The 16,565-nt window shown below is 52.2% G+C and overlaps 1 protein-coding gene across 4 annotated transcripts in view; it reads right to left on the bottom strand.

Annotated features, from left to right (window-relative positions):
• The window catches only part of ACTN4 (actinin alpha 4), an 82,221-nt gene that overhangs the window by 8,264 nt on the left and 57,392 nt on the right, over positions 1–16,565 (bottom strand). For 2 of the 4 annotated variants that reach the window (XM_066349787.1, XM_066349789.1), the window contains exons 5-12: positions 16,038–16,125; positions 14,299–14,377; positions 13,026–13,107; positions 12,203–12,288; positions 7,619–7,711; positions 4,977–5,207; positions 4,292–4,439; positions 1,032–1,182 (exon numbers count right to left, since the gene is read on the bottom strand). In XM_066349787.1, coding sequence (XP_066205884.1) covers positions 1,032–1,182; positions 4,292–4,439; positions 4,977–5,207; positions 7,619–7,711; positions 12,203–12,288; positions 13,026–13,107; positions 14,299–14,377; positions 16,038–16,125 — 958 coding nt within the window. Of the gene's footprint in view, positions 1–1,031; positions 1,183–4,291; positions 4,440–4,976; positions 5,208–7,618; positions 7,712–11,088; positions 11,175–12,202; positions 12,289–13,025; positions 13,108–14,298; positions 14,378–16,037; positions 16,126–16,565 lie in introns of all 4 variants that reach the window. The other 2 variants (XM_066349788.1, XM_066349790.1) reach the window with 1 other exon arrangement.

Below are 16,565 nucleotides of genomic sequence, written 5' to 3'. Positions count from 1 at the left end.
TAAGGAACCTCTCACGTCCCACACGCCATGATCCCTCCAGACATCTGTGTCTGTGGTCTCGCTCTCCTCAGCCTTGGGTGCGCAAGAGCTCTATGCTAGGAGTCTGCAGGACCCCCAGGGGTGCCTCCAACAGGGACCCTGTGTTCTGGTACAGTGAAGGCTCCATGGTACTTCTGCCTCTGGGTGAGCAAATGGGGAGCCCCCAAGCAAATGGGCAATGTAGAGGGACTGAGTCAGAGAGGAAACTGACCCTCCGTGGCATGAGGCTCCACAGGGCATCACACTGGGCCCCAGCCTTGTAGAATCAAGCAGAACTCTGGGAATGACTGACAGGGTGGGTGGTGTCTGCAGAAAAGGCAGTTCTAGCCAAGAATACTATTTTTGAGCAGACAGCTATTTTGAGAGCCCCACCACCCCTCCAGGGCCTATGGATTTTCCATGAAGTAATGCCCTGAGCCTCCCACTCCCTGGGTCCTCCCTGCTTGCGGGCTGTTGCACTGGTGGAATAAGGTCCCAGTTACTGGCTCTGGAGGTTCAGTATACTAATTGTGTGCACAAGTTTATCTGACTGGGGCAGGGAAGGGAGGGCAAACAAACCCACTGCCTGGAAGGACTTAACAATAGTGTATTCTGAGCAGGAGAGGGAAGAGGCCATGCAGAACAATGGGCTCTCTGTGCACCTCTGTGCTGGCAAGTCCCTCAGGGGGCAGGGATGGGGTGGGGGCTGGGCCAGGGATTACCATGGTGTGGCAGGGAGCTAAGTAGAGCCCAGGGACCCACAGAGCCTAAAGAATCAGGACAAGGGGTCAGAACATCTAGATCCCACTGTTTCTCATAGGGGTTAAGACAAGATGGGCAAAGGCAACACCCCATAAGGCCACAACATGTGAAGGGAGGGAGGGGCAAGAGTGGAGAAGGCTGGGAGACCCCACTCTAGGCGATGGACATCTGGACCTCGGGCGCCACCCTTCACTGCTCTGGGTGGGACGTTGGAGGGGACGCAGGTGACAGGCCCACGAGCCCACACTTACTTGAGCTCTTGGGCAATAGCTGCGATCTGCTCCACGCGGTCCTGATGTGCAGCCAAGTCACTCTCGAAGGCCTCGTGCTTGCGGATGAGGGCTTTGATGTCTGATAGGGTGGCTGTCTCATAGTCCCGGTGCTTCAGCATGGCTTCCTTCCCTGTAGATGGGCCAGAAAGCAGGAGACACTAAGATAACAGTGCCCACAAGTCCACCAGCGGCCTGTGCAACCAGGGGGAGGAAAATGGGACAGACCCCCAAGTCCTGCCTAGCTGAGAATGGTGTCACAAACACTAGAAACTTCCAGAACCTTTTTCTTTGACCTTTTCAGGGATCTCTGAGCCCAACTTCATCCTGGATGGAGCTGGAAGAGACTGTGGTGTTGGGTGGGCCTGTGCCAGATCTCCCAACTCACCCTGTGTGTCCTAAACTTAGTGTCCTTTAGTGGTTAGAGACTGTAAGACTGGGCTGTTATACCACCTCTGGAGGGCAGTGATCTGGAGAAGAGGCTGGAGGTATGGCCCATGCCTCAGCAGGGTAGAAGGGAGACTATTCCCATCATGGTTCTTCCTGGAGCCCACTGCTCTTTGCTTACTCCCTGCACATGGGGGCTGGCTCCCTTGGGGTGCTGATAACACCTATGTGCCCCACACTGCCTTTAGGGCTTTCCATGTGCAATGAGGTGGGGCCCATCATCAGGCCCTTTGAAGGAAGGAAGGAACACTGTTATTAGACCTGGAGCCTGGCTAATTACATATCCCAGGACAGAAGCCCAAGCAGGCCCCGTAAGCACAGTAAAGCACTGCAGAACCAGTAGAAAATGTCAGCCCGGGAAGGGGTGCTGCTTCAGGTAAGCCTCCTCAGGCCGCCCCTCAGTGGCAGCTCAGGCACACCCCTTTCCAGCTTGGCACCAGAGCACCTGACCAACAGCGACTCAGAGCAGCAGGATGGCATGCAGTCCTCCCTAGCTATTCCCTTATCTGTGAAATGGGGCCAACACCAGCATCTAAAGTCTCAGTGGGGTGGTGGCCGTGAAAGGCAGGCACAGAGCCAAGACCAGTGCAATCTTAGTTAGCCCAAGGCCAGGGCCTGGCACTGGCAGGCAGGAGGCGGCAGCCTGGGAGACTGACTCCACTGGCCCTGTTGTCCCAGCCCTGGGATAGGATGCTTAACCACAAAGGCAAGCTTGCAATTCCCTTCCCCAAATTGCTTTCTTCCAAGGGTGGGAACCCAAAATAGTAGGTTACCACTTCTCTGTCTCAGCAGAGTTTCAGCAAGGACTAGCGAGGGCTACACTGGAAGACTGGAAGGAATGGGCCACAGCCACGGCCACCTTGGATGCAGGCCAAGGGACAGCCATGAAAGGGAATTAGGGTCCATTTTTGTTTCTTCCCTCAGATAACCCAAAACCTTCTGGGAAGTATCCACATGGATCCTCACCCCTGCGGGCTGTGAGGGATATTGAGAGGGGCCAGGAGGCTGGTCTGCCTTACTGTTTTGCATACATGGGTTGGAGAGAAGCTCCAGGCTTCAGGTCTTGGGAATGAGAGTGGGCAGATTGGCCTGGGGGCTCCAGCCTGACTCAAGACACAGGACCAGATGCCAGAATGCCTGTGCACCGGCCTGTGGGGAAGCCACTGAACCAGTCAGTCCACCTTGGCACAAGACTAGGCCAAATTTTCCTAAATGCCTTCATGTGAAGGCCAGCCCCTGCGTCACTCCCAAGGAAAGAATTCTGGTGAGCCGTCAGACCAGCATCCTTGGGCATCAGGAGACCGTGTTCCCACGGTTTCCTGGAGCCCCATGTAAGGGATTAAAGAGCTGATAACACAGGCCAAGAGCCCAGAAGGGAAATCCAAAAGAATGACTGACACCCAGAGCCTGTGGAATGGAGACATATATGCAAAATGCGGATAATCACAGGAGGAAACAGTTCAGTCCAAGAGTGGAACATGGATGCTTTAAAATCCACTTATGTGCCTGATCAGGCAGTGGTGCAGTGGATAGAGCATCAGACTGTGACGCAGAGGACCCAGGTTCGAGACCCCAAGATCGCCAGCTTGAGCATGGGCTCATCTGGTTTGAGCAAGGCTCACCAGCTTGGACCCAAGGTCACTGGCTCGAGCAAGGGGTCACTCAGTCTGCTGTGGCCTCCCAGTCAGGCACATATGAGAGAGCAATCAATGAACAACTAAGGTGCCATAATGAGAAATTGATGCTTCTCATCTCTCTCCCTTCCTGTCTGTTTGTTCCTATCTCTCCTTCTCTGTCTCTGTCACACACACAGAAAAATAAAAAATAAAAAATAAATTCACCTATGTGCACAAGGTCCTCTAATGAGAGAAATGCCAAAATCTGCTTGTCTTTTGGGGCCTCTGCGTAGGTCTTGGCATCTGGCCAGTGTTGGGGCTGCCTGATAAATAGCTGGGAGGGGGACTGGAGGAGCCTCCTGAGGTTCAGTGAGGATCTCATGGGGATGGGAAGAATGAAAAACCACCGTGAGCAATGCAAGAAAGTGAAATCAGCTGGGTAGAATGGTGGCAGTGGGCGAACCTTGAGTTTGGTAACCGCAGGAAGGCAGAGACACTTGGGGGAAAGTGGGAGGGCAGGAGTCCTGTGGACAGCTCTCTGCTTTCCCAGGCACTGGCTGTGTCCCGCGGGCTTTTAGGCCCGTTATCTGGAATCCCAACCATGGTGTGGGTCCTGCCCGAGGGCCAGGGATGCAATGAATTCTGCATCCTGAGCCAAGGGAACAGGCAGCTGCAGAACTGCTGAGAAACAGAAGGCACTGCTGCCCTTTTGGGAGAAGCCGTTCTGCAGAGAACAGGTTCCTTAGAAGAACACTCCAGGTGGCTGGCAGTCAGTGAGCACTGTCTGTGGTCAGGAGGTTGCTCTACACCTTGCCTTTAAGGACCATGCTCAAGAACACATCCATCCAGTGTGAGGTCTTTGGTCACAAAGGGTGAGAGGGAAGACAGACTGCCCACAGGCTACCAGGGATAGGAGAGTCTGTCCCTACCCTGGTCCAGGAGACACTGCAGAGTGGACAGGGTCAGGGGCACTTCCCTATGGATGGGGCTCAGCTCAATTCCTGGATGACTGGCCTCTGATGATCTAAGAAGAGGCCCACCTGTAAGTACTCTCTGAAACCACAGCAGATAGGTGATAGGAATAGGAGGACAAGATTCCAAACTGTTTTCTTGCTGCCTGGGGCTGTGTGTGTATGTTTGAGAGCTAGGAATGGAGCAAGGGAGCTGGGAGGACCATACCATCAGTCCAGGCCTCATGGATGGAAGCCTTCTGCCGGAACTTCTCTGCGAGATGGTCGAGCCGCTCTAGCCTGCGGATCTCATTTAGCAGCCACTCCTCATAGCCCTTCTCGGCCTGTTCTAGGTGCTGCCAGCAGTTGTTGATGTCCTGCAGGGACAGGAGAGGGCAGGGCTATCACAGGGGCCTGGGTACCCAGAAGGGTGATGCCTCCCGGAGGGATGCTAAAATGAACTGGGTCATGTCTACCTCCTGTTTTTTTATATCTGTGAACCCAGACAGGGCCCAGCATGTTGCAGGTGCAATCAGTTCTTCTGGGTTAAATGAATAAATGAAAATGAATGAATGCCATGGACGGGGTGATGAAAGCCAGGTAGGTGACTGTCCAAGTAATATTGTCCTTCCCTGATAATGGGGTCTCAAGCACTAGGGTTCCAAATTCAAACAATTCCACACAAACTATGGTGTAGTTTGAGGCTGGGTGTAAAAATCAGGGAGTGATGGGGTGGGGTGGTGAAGGTGTTGTATGGTAAAGTGTCAATGCACCCCCACCCCACCTCTGCACCCCAAAAGCTGTACATTCTAGTTAAGAAAGACTATACTAGCCAAACAATAAGCCTGAAGGGTGGTCTGGCAAATCTGCAGCTCCTGGGCCCTGGCCCCACTGACCCCCAGACCCGTCCTCACCGAGACCATCCGGCCCTCGGAAGGCATGAAGGCGGGCCGGTTGCTGAGGCGCAGCTTGGTCTGCAGAGTGTTGAAGTTGATCTCCAGCTGGCACTTCTCCTGCACTTTGGGTGGCTTGTGGACGCGCCGGTAATCACGGAAGTCTTCCAGCTTCTGCTGCATCTCCTGAATGGTCTTTTGAGGTACACGGTCCTCGAGCCAGGGGATGGTGCGCCGTATCCACTCCAGAAGCTGTGTGCCCACAAGAAGCCATGTGGCCCCATCCTAATACCCACTGGGATACCATGGCAGGGAATTCTGGGTACGTGTGCCCCCCAAGAACCACTGTTGTTCTCTGTTCCTTCCTATTCCTGCCTTTGCTCTTAATCTTCCCTTTCCTCCTATCTAACCAGGGGCTCTCCTCGGTGATCTCCCCCATCACACCCCACCATGTGGTCCTGCTGCCACCATCACCACCGAGCTCAGCACTGTCTGAGGTCTCATGGCTTCCCTGTTCAGTGACTGTCAGCATCTCAAGGACAGGACCCTGCAGCATGCCTGGCTCACTCGGGTGTAGCCAGTGCCATGCACAAGGCCTGGGACATAAAAAAACTAGAATATAAAATCAAAAAACAAGGTGACAGGTATATTTATCAGCCACTCATGTCTTTAAAGGAGGATAGGGCACAAAGCAAACAAACTGGACATTCTAGAACAATTCCAGGAGAGTAAAATCAGTTATTATGTAGCATAGACATGCTAAGAAGTGGTTCCCAATGACTTCTGGCAAAATGAGAAAACCAAGGACAAAGGGTACCCTTGTGTTTAGGCCTTGATGAACTGTGCCAGCTGCCCTTCCTTGGAAAGGGCTGGGATTCTAACCTTTTCGTGGTGTTAGAAATAGTGGTGGCAACATGTGGTAGCTTTTTCTTTCTTTTGTTTTTTTTTTTAGGCCATGTTCCTTTTTTTTCTTTAAGACTTTTATTTATTGTCTTTGAGAGAGACGAGCGAGAGAGAGGTGGGTGGGGAAGAGCGGGAAGCATCAACTCACAGTAGTTGCTTCTTATATGTGCCTTAACTGGGTTTTGAACCGGCAACCTCAGCATTCCAGGTCAATGCTTTATCCACTGCACCACCACAGGTCTTTTTAAAATATCTCTTAACTTGGCAAAATAAAAAGTTGGCCACCATAGGCTGGCCGTCATATACTCTACAATTTTCCTGGTTTGTGAAATCTCAATGTCTGGGAACAACTCACTGGTTTAGAAGAGCAGTAAAATCACTGATGTAGGGGAGGTTAAACATTTTAATTTTTTATATGAATATTTTAAAAATAAGGGACAGAACCCAGAAGAAATTTATTGAACACCCATATTCCCAACTGATGGTCGGGGCTGGGCTCTGGAGTAGAGCTGCCTGGGTCTGAACCCCAGCTCTCTGTCCTACCAGCTGTAGGAGGTGGACATGTGCCTGACCCTGGGTCTCAGTCTCCTCACTTGGGAAAGGGGGTGATGAGAGAGAGGGCAGCGTTTGCCCAGGGCTTGCCACGACAAATCATGGTCCTGGCTAGCACCATATAAGCTTTTGACTCTATCCTACTGAATTGGTCTCTCCATGGGAGGGTGTAGGAATATCAATTCTTTCTTCTTCTTATTTCTTGTTGATTTATTGATTTGAGAGAAAGAAACGGAGAGAGAGAAACATTCACCTTCTATTCTACCCCTTTGCTCATTCATTGGCTGATTCTTGGATGTTCCCTGACTGAAGATTGAACCTGCAACCTTGGTATAGGGGGACAATACTCTGACTGAGCTACCCAGCCAGGGCAGAATGTCAATTCTTAAAAAGCTCCCAAGGCCTGACCTGTGGTGGCACAGTGGATAAAGTGTCGAACCAGAATGCTGAGGTTGCCAGTTCGAAACCCTGGGCTTGCCTAGTCAATGCACATATAGGAATTGATGCTTCCTGCTCCCCCCCCCAACTTTCTCTCTAAAAATCAATAAATAAAATTTAAAAAAAGAAAAAGCTCCCTAGGCTCTGGCCAGTTGGCTTAGTGGATAGAGTGTCCCCCTAGTGAAGTCCTGGGTTCAATCCCCAGTCAGCGCACACATGAGAAGTGACCATCTCTCCCCGTTCTTTCCCTTTTCTCTCGTAGCCAGTGGCTAAATTCGAGCACTGGCTCTGGGCACTGAGGATAGCTCAGTTGATTCGAGCATCAGCCCCAGACAGGGGTTACCAGGCAGATCCTGGTTGGGGCACATGTGGGAGTCTATCTCTCTCCTCCTCTCACTTAAAAACAAAAGCAAAAACAAAAACAAGAAACAGAGCTCTCCAGATGATTCTAAAGCAGTGCAGCGTTCAGAAACTGTCTTTGATTATGTGCATTGGAACCCCAGCTCCAGACCCAGAGCCCTTGGGAGGAAAGGTAGCATGGCGACATATCCGCTTGACCCTTAGGCATGTGAAACCAAACTGAAAAGTCATATCATATACTGGCTTGGGCAAACTCCATTCTGTAACTTTACTACTTTTTCTAGAAAGTCTCATTGTGATACCTGCTCTCCATTCTACAAGTGTCACATAACCTGGGGCCAAGCATGACAAAGGTGACCCAATCTTTCAGCTCCAGTAGAATCACTGGGGATGGGGTAAGTGGCACTTACGTCACTGGCCAGCCTCTCATAATCTTCCATCAGGTGTTCATTCTCCTGGTTGACAGCCAGCACCTTGCAGATCCGGTTGGCTGCTGTTTCAGCCTGGGGCAGGGGAAACACACGTAGTCAGGGCTGCCTGGGGGTGGTGACCCTCCCCCCGACAGGCGTGTCCCTTGAAAGCTGGCTCATCCACAGCCCACACAGAACTCCCTGAGAAGGGAAGGAAAGGAAGTGTAGCACCTCGAGCCCTGACAGTGTTCTTGCTGGAATCCCCATAGCTCATTGCTCAGGCCTCTGCCCAGATAGCCAGGCCTCTCGGCTTTCTTAGCCTGGACACTGGAGGTGCTGAGAAGGGTTGGGAGGCTCTCCCAGTGACGGAAATGGATTAAAAGATTCTCTATTGGCTCACACAAAGAGGACTGGGTGAGGCAGGGAGGGGTCCTCCATTAGGCCAAGCCCTGGATTCTGCCCTTGGGTGGCAAGGTAGGCCACAGCAAGGCCAAGTGCCAGCAATGTGGGGCAGGAAGAGGGTGGGGATGCTGGTACCCACCACAGAAGCCTCGTGGTCAGTGCACAGGTAGAGCACGCTGGACCCCTTCCTTAAGCCTCCCCTTGGAGGCAGGTGTCAAAGGCTCATTGGGCTGAAGTTACAATCCATAGGACAGAAGGGGCCAGGGATTCACAGAGCAGGGAGCGGTGGAGACAGTCACTAGTCTCTGTGCACAACTACAGGACACTGTCCTGCATCAGCCTGCTGAGGGGGAGTGTGAGGAGGGGAGAAGGAGGGGAAGGGCTGCCACACGGGGAGAGGAGAAACCAGGTACCTTTCAGGATGTACAAAAGGGTCCAAGAGGAAGAGTTGAAACAGCAACAGAACAGGAACAGAAATAATGAGGAGGGTCTACAGAGCGTTGGGGAAGGAAAACAGAGAGGCTTGGGGATGCTCCAGACCCGGCTACTGGCAGGTACATTACCCAGCCTTTCCCATCCACACACTGCTTCTGGGACAGGCAGGCAGGTAAGTAGGGGACCAGCCAAGGTGGGTGTGCAAACACATACGCATGCTGCATCATGCTGCAGGACACCTGTCAGTGAGTGGTTCCAGGCAGTGCTCCTCAGAGAGGTCTACAAGGGCCTTGGCCAGTGAACACCCGGGCCCAGTGGAGTGCAGGACGCAGAGCCAAGCCTGCAGCTTTCAGGGCAGCCGTGAAGATTAGTCCCTGACCCCTCACTTGGAAGAGAAAATAGTACTCCAAGCTGAAACCCACTCTGCTATGCAGAGCCACAAAGGTGGGGGCCGCTGGTCACAGGTGTTTTGTTTCACTGCTGAATTCCTGGCACCCAGCTCAGGGTTTACTGTGTTTTAGGTAGTCGGGTTGATGAATGATGAGTGAACAAAGAACAAATGCTTTAGTGACTAGAAATAAACTATTATGAGAGAATGGGCATATTTGTGCCACGCCTGGGGTTTGCCTTGCATTTATAAAACAAAATGAACCTCAGAGAGCGCTCTTTTAAGAGACAGAATTGGTGTATACACAATACAATATACAGACGATGTATTACAGAATTGTGCACTTAAAACCTATATAATTTTATTAACCAATGTCACTCTTATAATTTCCGTAAAAATAAAAAATAAGACAGCAGCAATAATAAAAAGCATTCCAGGCTGGCCTGAGCAGCAGACCCTGGGCTAGAGCAGCCTGGCTCCTGCACTGCCCAGGTGAACGCAGCTCCCCAGGGCCAGACCTTTATTTCCTCACTTACAAGAGGCACCCGGCTGCCTCAAAACACCCAGGTGCTCTAACCTAGGCCTTCTTGCCAGTGCCCACTCTTACAAATCCCTTCAGGCCTCCTGGCCCCACCACACAGAATGCAGCTCTAAGCACAGGAAGGTAGCTGGGGCAGAAGAGAAAGTATTTTCACAAGGGCAATGTGGTCAGCAAGGAGGCTGGCATGGGTCCTGCAGGAGGAGTCCAATGGCATACATGCTGTCATTTGGGGTTGGTGGCAAGGAATCCTACATTGCTGTCTACTCCTACCTCACCTTGCCTTCTCACTAGGGTTGGGGGTCCCTTCCCATCTCCCTGCCTGTGCCGCCTTCTAGCAGAACACTTCAAACACAGGCTCCACCTGCATGCTGGGTAGGTGGCAGGAGGTTGTAAAGCATGGCTCCCTGGCCCAGGGCTAGGAAGAACCATAGTGGGCAGGGACAAGGCTGCTCCAACTACCCGACCATGTAGAGAGCACTGATGGGGCCATGCACAGTCCTAAGCTCTTTACCTGCGTGAACTCATTTCATCCCCTGAACCATCCTGTGAGACAAGTACTAGCACGGTCCCCACTTTACAGATGGGGGAATGGAGTGAGGTGAAATGACCTACCCAAGGTTACACTGCTAAGAGGTGGTAGAGCAGGAGCAGGGCTGACAGCCCACAGGGAGGCACCTGCTGGACTTGGGGCTCTGAAGAAGGCGGTCCACGGCACAGCGCAGACAGTTCTTGTCCCATGACTTTAAGGATGGCTGCCTGCTCGCTCTAAACTTAAATTTTCTCTTCTTTTAATTGAAGATAACATCACCCGCCATGCAAGGGGTATGTAAGGGACTAACAGTCTGTGCCTAGTATGTAGTAAGTGCTTAATAAATGAGAGCAAGTGTCTTTTTCCCCTTCCTACCCACTTGCCAACTGGTGACACAAATTCAGGTTTCCGAGAGTAAGCACACTGCTGCCCATGACCAGAGACCAGGAGGTAAGCAGAGGGGACAGAGGTGCCCAGGCCTCCTCCATGTAGGACTCTCTCCTTAGGGGTTGCTGGGGGTCCTCCCATGGAAGCAGAGGGTCCCCGAGAGAGCAGCAGAGGCAACGTGAGGTCAGCCAGGCTCAGGGTTAGATGCCACTGGGAACACACCTCCGACTGCTCCGCCTGTGCCAGTGGGGCTGCTTAGGACAAAGGCCCCCGAGAGCTGGGTCAGCAGCAACAGGCTCAGAGGAGAGTCTGCCCAGGGCAACCGTTTCCTGGGCTGTTTGGGAGAAGAAGGGGCTGCAGAGAGGGGTAGAAAAGCCAGTGCATCAGGGAGCTAGCCCAGTGTGGATGGATCATGGACAGAAAGGGGTGGGACAACCAAGTGGTCAAGAGTATGGATCCAAACTGCAGTTCAGCTATTTAATGTAATATAGACACTCAACTGTCCTGTCTGAGAAACTGGGATGCCACCACCCATCTCATGGTAGGGGGACGGAGGCTGTATTCAGAGAGAGAATATCTGTGGCATGTGAGCATTGAGCCAGTGCCAGTTCAGTGGTGGCACTGAAGCCCATGGTTACAAGAAACTTGCCTAATTAGGTCAGACCTCATGCTATGGCACCCTCGGCCTGGCCAGGACCCAAACCACAGACAGGTGGTGAGGATGTGAGGAGGACAGCGAGGGCAAGCCTCCAGCCACAGCAGCCAGGTGTGCTCCCACCCCAGCTCACCTTTTGAGCCCCCGAGAAAGCGTGGTAGAAGCAGGACACGTAAGTCATGATGGCTTTCTCATCTGGCCTCAGAGTGCCTACAATATCTGCGCAGAGAGAGAAAAAGAGAGAGAGGCAGGAGAGAGTGAAAGATGCAGGGAGGGCAGCCGGGACCAAGCCCTAGGCTCATGCAGGAGAAACAGCACTTGCTCTGGACTGGAAGCCAAACCCTGGCTCCGGCTGTGAGGGCTCGTCTTGCTGAGATTTTGGTGAGAGGAAGAGGGGTTCAGAATAGGTGGATCCCTTTCCTAACCAGGCTTGGGTTTGTGACACTAGCCATCAGCCCTAAAAAGGAAGCCTAGTTTGGTGCTGGAAGGGTCAAACCCTAACTGATCTTTCTAAAAACATTAAGAGTCTTTCTACCACCTTAGCATAAACCTAACAGTCTCCTAGGGCCCTAAAATAAAACCCAAACTCTTGATCTCAGACTATAATATAATAGTTCTGCACAGCCTGGCCCTGTCATTTTCTCCAACCACATTTTCAACTCTCTTCTCCTCACTTACTCCTCTCTGGACATTACTTGAATAAGCCAGGTTTATTTCTGCTTCACGGCCTTTGCACTTGTTCTACCCTCTGCTTGGAACGCTTTTCCTACAGATCTTCACATGACGGCTCCTGCTCATCACTCCCAGTGCCTTGTCATGGTGTCACCCTTCTCAGGCATCCCCTGACGGCCCCAATTACAGCAGCCCTCAGAGATCTCTATCCCACCATACTGCCCCACCTTCTCTACTCTGCTTACCATCACATGAAATGACTTCATCTATGGATAGGCCTGTTGTCTTCCTCACCCACTAGAACTAAAGCTCCATGAGAACAGCAACCCTGCTTGGCATAGTCAGCACTGTATCCTCAGTGCCTAGTTTAGAGCCTGGCACAGGTTGGGCACTCAACAGATAGTATAAGCAAAGACTAAATGGGCTGCAGCGATGCCAAGGAGCTGGGGTGTGGCTTCCAGTCGGAGAGAGGCCACTGCCATCTGCAAGAGAAATGAGGTGAACATGGGAGGCGAGAGGCAGCAGTGGCATTGGGCAGTGGCAGCGAGGTGGGCCTGCCTGGCCCTGCCCGGTACCTTCTGCGCTCCCGAAAAGGCATGGTAGAAGCTGGACACATAAGTCATTATGGCCTTCTCGTCGGGCCGGGCCGTGTTCACGATGTCTGTAAGTGAATGACAAGGGTTAAACTGCCCAAGTAGGGGCGGAAGGAAGGGGTGGTCACTCACCAGGATCCAAAAGCTCCCAAGGACACAGCCATCCTGGGAGAAGGATCCTTAGAGCTGATTCAGTGACCCTGGGTGACTCTGGTAGGCTTGGCCACACCCTCAGCCCCTCCATCCCCATGGTCTCTAGGAAGGCCACAGCTGTGGGAACTGGATTAAAATGAGGCTACTTCCTCTCTCTGAGAATGGCCTCAAGGGGATACTGGATAGTTGACCCCAGGGCTACCAGAGGCCAGCGGCATGGGTCCTGGTGGGGGGTGGTGCATGGCTGGGAAATGGAGCAAAGCCAGAAAAGGAAAAAACAAAACACTCCACATTAGTGGGGTCTGGACTCCGAATCTGCAGCAGACAGGGTAGGTAGAAGCCTTGCTTATTCACAAGAGCTAGCTCGCCCTGGGCACCTCAGTCCCTGCCTTCCCCCAGGTGTGGGACTGGGTCAAGCAGGGCGCTGGCAGCCCCCAGAGTCGATCCTCCTCAAGCTCCCCTCTCCCACAACTCAGCCTGCTCCATTCCTGAGCATGTCTGGACAGCACAGGCTGTTCCTGCTCTGGTTCCCCTGGCTACAGATTGGCCCCGATTCACCCAGATCCATTTGCTGGCTCTGCCAGTTTTCTGCAGTTACTGTAAGACAAACACACGAAACCAGGTGTTGACTGAACAAAAGTGATGTACTTACCCTCTGCATCCAACATTTTGGGGATGTCAAGGTATTTCTCTGCTACTTCAAAGGCATTGTTCAGGTTGGTGACTGGGTCATCCTGGGGTAAGGGAAGTAAGGGAAGGAGAAAAAACTCAGCCAGAGGCAGAAAGTAGAAGCAAAAGGGGCCCACGGCTGGCTGGGAAAGATGGGACCTGGTGAAGGGGTAGGACTGGAAAGGAGGTCCTTTTTAGGCAGTTCTCAGCCACCTAAGCTGCTGCAGGGCAAGGGGGACACCTGGGTAAGGTCCATGCTGATCCAAAGGAATGCCTCTGGAAGTCCTGATGGACAAACTAGACCTTTTCTACGGGAAAAAATGTGCTCTTTTCTTACAATTTCCAAGTACCTACAGACTCAGATTAATCCCCCTGTGGGTACCCAGGGCCTTTCTGGACCAACTGTCAGGGTTGGTCCAGACTTGAGAAGGCACTGGGGGTGGGGGTGGGGGAAGGAGGGTAGGGGTAGGAGGGAGCAAACCAAGAATCTCCACGTTCCAACCTCCCCGAACCATCCCTTCCCACATCTCCCAATGTTTATGGGATTCAAACCCACTTTACTTGGACCTTCCGTTATGTACCTTCACAACCTTGCAGCTAGAGCCCAATTCCATTACTCACAGTGGCTTGAATGGGCTCAGTGAGGCCTGTGCCTCCTCCACCTGGCTCTTGGCTGCCTCCTCTTCCACAGGCCTGACCCGATCATGCCAGCTCAGGTGCCCCATCCTTCCTCTACAGCATTGTCTGGCACTATCCCCCGGACCCATTCAGCCTGAGCACCTGTGCATGGCCTCATGTGGCTGGCTTGTTCTGCATACATTCTCCTGCCTTCCCCACGAGGCTGGGAGCTGCTAGGGACTTACATGGTCACAAGCTTTGTACAGACAAATTAGAACAGGACCCTTCCTGCGAACTGTCTGCCAGCAGTGATGGTTTGGATTTCCTTACCCCACTTCCCTATGGAAAGAGAGGGAACTGCTTCCAGAATTCAGAAGGATAGCTGAAAGGCATGGCTGGTCAGGTCATAAAATAACCCCTAGTGGTTGCAATGCCCATGGAAGAAGAAGGGGACAGTCTCTAACGGAAGCAAGGGAGGTGAGAACTGAGCCCAGGGGTCTGGTAACAGTTGGCACAAGGCTCTCCCTGTCTGCTCATCTAACCATAGGATCCAGCTCTGGACACTGGCGATGAATAGACTTAAAGGACATGACACTCAGGGTATCTATGGGCCATTGAGGGGAACACGAGATGCATACCTTCCTCAGCTTGTCGTACTCGATGAGCTCAGGCCTGTGCCGGTGGATCAGGGCATTGAAGGCAAGACCATCCTTCCAGCTGAGGGTGGAAAGGCCAAGGTTATGAGGAGACCCACCAAGCACTGTAACGGAGTGCAGAAAGGCCCTGGGTACCCACAGCAATGATCAATTCCCATTTACTGAGGTAGTTTAGTGTGTACGCCAGACAGTGCAACAAGCAGCATTGGTAGGGTGGCTGTGAGCATGACTGCTGGAGCTGAGAGGTCTGGGGTCAAATCTGTTTTTCCACTTACTGTCGGTGTGACCATGGGCAAGTCCTATAACTGCTACCTCAGTTTCCGTGTCTGTAAAATGGGGGTAATAACTGTACCACTTCACAGGTTTGTTGTGAAGATTAAGTAAGTAAATATGGAACACTTAGACGAGGGCCTGACACATGACAAGTGTACATGCAAGGCTGCACTGGACTGGACAGGCCCACTAAGGGGAGACGTACTGTGGGCACTCTGTAACCTCCATACTTTGGCTGACCTGACCCATAGGCTGGCTAAATGCCAGGTTATGGCTTGGTAAGAGGGTCTCTGTTCAGGCAAAATGAGAGCTAGTCACAAGCTAGCCTGGTCACATTTTTCTCCCTGAGATCCTTGAAGGTAAGAGCTGATTCCTTCTGGGGTCAAGCTTAATATTACCTACTCAGGAAGGCCACTCCTGACCAAGATATTCTCCTGATTATTTTCTATCACCTCACTCCATTTTGTACTCTTTGTATAGCACTTCTCACCACCTGAAATTATATACTTTTGTCAACTACTGGTCCCCTCTGGACTAAGTGTAACTTTCTAAGGGTGATGACTCATTTTGGTGCTGCCACTCTCGGCACACAGTAGGCACTGCACAGATATTTACCAACTGAATAAAAAAATAAAAAAGAAGTGCAGAGAGGACCAGCCAGCCAGTGGCTGGAAAAGAAAGGAGATACGCAGAGGAACTCGAGGGAAGAACTGTGTGCTATCCCCCAGAGATAGTGCTAAGACCCTGGAGAGACTCCAGGCCAGAATAACCTCTGTGGATCCCCGAGGTACCCATTCTTCATTCCTATGTGCGATCCCTCTCTGGTCCAGTCACCCTAGCAGGACACCAGAGGTTCAAAGGGGTGAAGTCACAGGGCCAAGCTGGATCTGACCTCAGAACCACCTCCAAGCCATACGGCCTCCTGCCGTACTCTGGACCGGGAGAGGCACTGACCAAGCTTGCCTGTACTCTGGCAATGGTGCGCATATCTCACTCAAGGGAGAGCAGAGTCACTGCAGGCCTGAGTTTTGTTCATTAGAGTAGACAAAGTACATTCCTCCAACTCCCAACTCACTAGCAGTTCTAAGGACGGATCCCTCTTGAGAAGTCAAAACAAAAAAAAGAGCTTTGTTGTTGCTTCTGAGAATCACCCTGCTTAAGGAAGAAGAGTCTGTAAGGCCAGCCACAGAACTGGCCTTCAAAGCCTTCAGCCCAGGACGGTGAGGCAACTGCAGCCACTGCCACTGACTCCTCCTTCTCCTCTTCCTCCCCAGGACATAGGGACCTTACAAGGAGCTCACAGGAGCCAGAGTCAGGGGGAGTGACTCCCCGGGGGTTGACAACTCATGGACCACGACAAAAACACAGAAAAAGAGGGCAAGTGGGAGGATGGACCTCAGGTCCCAGAAAGAGGAGAGGGAATGAGTCAGGCTTTGGCCGGCACTCACCTGATGTGGAAGTTCTGCACATTGACATTCTTGTATGGGGCCGTCTTTCTCTGGCACCAGAGAAGTAGCCCTTCCTTGGCAGAGGTCTCTGCAAAACATACAAGAACAATGAGCACTGGCTCAGATGAAACCATACTTCTGGTTCAGGCAGAACCTGGGGAACAGGCCACTAGACAGAACAGCAGCAGCAGCAGTGACAATAGTAATAGACCCTCCCATTCCAGACATGGGCAGGCCTCTGCTGATCCTAACATACACACGGCCCCAAGAAATCACTTGCCCAGGGTCATCCCAGGAAGTGGCAGTGACAAAATAACATTTCAGACCACAAGGCCTGTGCCTTTAACTTCCAGGACACACATCAAAGAAGCCTTTGATGCTAACCCTGGTCTCTCTTGAACAGTGAAGAATTAGTGGAGGGGCCTGAGCACCTGGCCCTGCCTACTCAGGCTCTCTCAGGTCTGGGCAAGGCCCTAGGGAAGTGGAGAGGGAGGGAAATAGGTTCCAATGTCTTCAACAGACTGCGAG

Source organism: Saccopteryx leptura, chromosome 9 (assembly GCF_036850995.1).
Source record: "Saccopteryx leptura isolate mSacLep1 chromosome 9, mSacLep1_pri_phased_curated, whole genome shotgun sequence".
Classification (NCBI taxonomy): Eukaryota; Metazoa; Chordata; class Mammalia; order Chiroptera; family Emballonuridae; genus Saccopteryx; species Saccopteryx leptura.
Note: the sequence above shows the minus strand (reverse complement) of the source record. Positions and strands in the feature narration are given on the sequence as shown.